At 33.0% G+C, this 4,403-nt stretch overlaps 1 protein-coding gene across 1 annotated transcript; it reads right to left on the reverse strand.

The window, feature by feature from the left end:
• Positions 1-870: 870 nt before the first annotated feature.
• Positions 871-2,505, reverse strand: LOC112090517 (cannabidiolic acid synthase-like). Its single transcript, XM_024162005.1, has one exon. The coding sequence runs from the start codon at positions 2,503-2,505 to the stop codon at positions 871-873; it is 1,635 nt and encodes a 544-aa protein (XP_024017773.1).
• Between the last annotated feature and the right edge of the window lie 1,898 nt (positions 2,506-4,403).

Genomic DNA, 4,403 nt, shown 5'->3' on the forward strand with positions numbered 1-4,403 from the left:
TTAATCTTTAATAAATAATTCATAATTAGAGTTAGGTGAAATTCATTAACCTCTCTAATTATCTCTTTATTGTTGAGTACCATTGATTCTTAATTGATAGTGATTGTATGAAACGAGTTCATGAATTGGAGCTCCTACTAATTCAAGTACCGAATCAATAAGGCAAGAAAATTATTTATCTACTAATGTCTTAAGGAATAGGTTCCATCTTGTATTTTAACATTCTGACTACCTCTTTAATCATGTCTCCAAGATGCAAGGAATAGGATTTAGGTGTCTCAAAATCCGTATCGAGTAAGTTAAAAAACACAATTCCATAAATATGAGTCTGTTAATAATTCAGGATTGAGATTGTTCTATATATGATTATTGGTAGACTCGATTCTTATTTCCATACTTAACGAAAATTATTAGGACTTCAATTCGCGTTTTGTCCCGGTCCTACATAATCACATTATGTAAAATATACTCATTCAATATCTCTCCATATTAACGATGCAAATAAGCTCATTACATTATTAATAGAAATGACATTTATTAGTAATGTTCTTGATTAAAGATTCCGAACTTTAATCAAATTCATTATGGACTTATTTCGATTATTATCCTTAAATATTATCTACTAGTATATATGTAATATTTATACAAAATATTTAAGATCACATAAATAATCGTGAAATTTTCAATGATATTCATAAAACATTCAATGATACATGCACACTATAATGAAATTTTTCACATAATAATGAAGTCTTTTATTATATATCATACTTTCAGGACGTCAATCCCGACAAGGACACCTTTATTTGGAAAGGAAAACATAAGAAAGCTATTGTTATAATTTAATCCACAATGATATCTAATCACCTTTTAAGGGCTAAGAAGAGATGGAATGCTTTGTTCATTTCTAAAAAAATCAGCTGGATCAACTTTTGTCTTCACCTGAATCAACTTGTTGAAGTTATTCTTGAAATATTTAGTACCCCAAATATTTGCTTTTGCTATACGAGTAAGGGTACTTGTGGTGTTACTCCTTTTCTCATTCATCCCAATGTCAAGATCTCTGAAGTTGAGATATGCAGTTCTTGGATTTTTTGACATATACGGAGTCATGGAATTGTAAAGTCTTCTTATCCAACTTAGATGCTTTTTGGACTCTCCTTTCCAAGTCACTTGATAATGAATATTGAATATGTTTCCGGCTCGGTGTGGAAACGGAATTGCAGATTCTGAGAAGTTGTTCATTTCCCCTCCGTAAGGATAAAAATCAATCAAAACCCTTCCTACCTCTTCGTCATACATCCTTTCTAACATTCCTTTTAATACGTCATCTGGAATAGGCTCTTTCACATAGTCAGATTTCACTTTGAATGCCAAATCATTGAACTGAGTTGTCCTATCAAGTAAAACATCCAAGGATCCATTTCCCTGTGCATAAAAATACTGAAAGGATTGGACATATGTCAATTCGGTACAATCTTCTCTTACCAAACCCATCTCAGGAAACTCCTTCTGCATCAATTGAAGCAATGTATCTGCACCGCCTAGGAACGTGGTCATGAAGTTAGGTTGTATCACAATTTTCTTATTCCCCTTTTTATCTGTAGAATTCACGGTTAAGAACCTGATGAAGATGGTTAGATCCTCATCGACTTTGTGGGCACGCCGTTGCCATCGATGTACGAGCTTCTTTGTTGCATCGTCGGCCATATCCCTTGGGACCTTAAACACAGTCACTGTTGATGGCACGGGAACTAGTCGAAGTTTCCATGCAACAACGATTCCGAAGCTTGCTGCTCCACCACCACGTATGGCCCAAAACAAATCTTCCCCCATAGAATTCCTATCAAGAATTCTACCTTGGGCGTCGATTATTACCGCGTCAACAACATTATCAGCTGCAAGCCCATATTTTCGCGCCAAATACCCGTAGCCTCCTCCACCTAAATGTCCACCAACACCCACAGAGCCACAACCGCCGGCGGGGAAGCCTAGAATATTTCCAGTTTTATTGGCAACCCAATAATAAACCTCACCTAGTGTAGCTCCAGCTTGAACCCATGCTGACTTGCCCTCCGCATCAACACTAATCGAGCTTAGGTTTCTCAGCTCAAGTATGATAAAAGGGAGCTGATTGGACACGTAAGAAAGACCCTCATAATCATGGCCACCACTTCGAACTTTGATTAGCATGCCATGCTTTTGGGAGCAGTAAACAGTGACTTGGATGTGGGAGACATTCAATGGTGTGATGATAGCGAAAGGTTTTGCGGTTGATTCAGTATTGAAACGTTGGTTCTGTATGGAGGAATTCAATACGGTAGAATATGACGCATCATTTTGAGTATAGATAATGGTTTCATTTGTGGAGGTGAGGTTGGATATACGAGTGGTGAGGCATTGAAGAAAGTGTTCATGAGTGTGATCACTGGAAGCTAGCAACGCATATGGAAAAAGAAAGATGATAATTTTGGCAAAGAACGAAGAAAAAGTAAAGTACTTCATTTTTCTTGATCAATTCGTTTGATCAGTTTGTTTTTCGCAAAGGATACTAATTGCCTCCATTACATATATAGCTCAGAAACTCTAGATGGTTAAGTTCACGAGCAAGCAAACGTTGAATACAAAATTAACAAGTGATTATTATTTAATAACAAAGCAAAGACTATAAAATTCTAGATGCTTAAGTAATTTTCTTTAATTCTTTTTGTCTTATACATATTAGTAAATTATGTACCATGTTCTTTAGTTAATCAGCGGATTAATTTTAAAGCTACACACAAGGTAAATGATTTATTAAATGATTTTTTTGAATTATGTCCACGGAAATTTTAAAAAAATGCTCGGAAATTTTTTAAAAAAATGCTCAGAAAGTAAACGTTGCTCACGCCTGCAAATTGTTGAGTAAGAAAACATTATCGTTTACTGTTGTTGAGTCATCTCTAAGGGAACTTTCTAAATTTTAGTTAAATTTTAACTAAAATAGCTAGAAAGTTATTTTACTAATAATTTTTTGGGGTGACACACTTAATTTGACCATAATCTTTATTTTAGCTAAGCATAGATTATCTTAATATTTATTGCATTTAAAAATATCAATAACTTTATTGAATTTAGACATAACCTTTGCATTTATTGAGATTTGAAAAAACAAAATAATACAAAAAATCAAATGACTTGCCCCTTCTTCTTGCTAGCAATATTTAGTTAGTGTGAAATGGATTCTCCAAAATAGCTAATCATTTAGCTAATGGTTGGAGTAGAGAAAACTAAATTCTAGCTAAATTATTAGTCATGTTGGCTAAAAACATGAAATAGCTAGCATGGTTGGAGTTGCCTAACACATCTTAGAGAGATTAATTAGTCTTTTGATATCAGAATTGCACATGAAGTAACGGTAACCAACAGACGTGTAATTAAGCGAAAAATAGTTTAGGAGTTAGTAACAAGTACTTTTAAACATTCTGCTAAAAAAAAGAAAAAAAAAACGATTCTTTAGATTGGTTAGATTGAACACAAAAAATTATCAACCCAAACGATTTTTCAGATTGTTTGAGACCATAAACCTACAAATAAAATATCACTATATTAGGAGAATGCAACACTACAAAAAGAAAGAAGGTTTCTCAACAAGATAAAAACCTTCATTGTGATCAGGCCATGGATAAACGCTACTTTAGTGTTATATAGACGGTGCGTGGTCCTATTATTATTAGTTTCTTTACTTTGTTTGATTTCGTTGTTTTGTTCGTTATTTCACTGCTAAAACTGTGCAAAACGAATATAAAAAATATGAATTACGTAGCTTCATTTTCATTTTAATTTCTTTTCTTCTTAAACTCTATTTTGTGTTTTGACTATATACATTTATCCACCTTTCGTATTGATAGCTAATTTGGTGTTTAATAGGGAACCTTTACTATTTTTTTTTTTTTTTTTCAAAACGAAAATTGCATTTTAAATCAGAACAATACTAAGGTCTGCCTGAGCGGACCGACCCCAGCAAACTACCGAATCTCATCTAATTAAAAACTTTTCTCTCTTTTTTTTTTTTTTTTTGGTTAATGTTGATTCCACTTATTCGAAAGACTTCTTGACAATATCGTATTATAATGTGATATCTGATAGGATTGTGTTAGTAATTAGTTATCAATGTATTAAATGGTTAGTGGTTAATGGTTTGTTATTAGAATTGGTTTGTTATGCTTGTTAAGCTAGTTAAGAAATTCTAGATCATTTGATCAGTTTGTTTTTCGTAAAGGCTACTAATTGCCTCCATAATATATATAGCTAAGAAATTCTAGAAGCTAAAGTTTAAAATTATACACGTTCTACTCACGAGCAAGCAAACGGTGACTATAAAATTAACAAGTGATTATTATTTAATAAGAAAGCAAAGGTGG

Source organism: Morus notabilis, unplaced genomic scaffold, assembly GCF_000414095.1.
Source record: "Morus notabilis unplaced genomic scaffold, ASM41409v2 Scaffold698, whole genome shotgun sequence".
NCBI classification, from domain to species: Eukaryota; Viridiplantae; Streptophyta; class Magnoliopsida; order Rosales; family Moraceae; genus Morus; species Morus notabilis.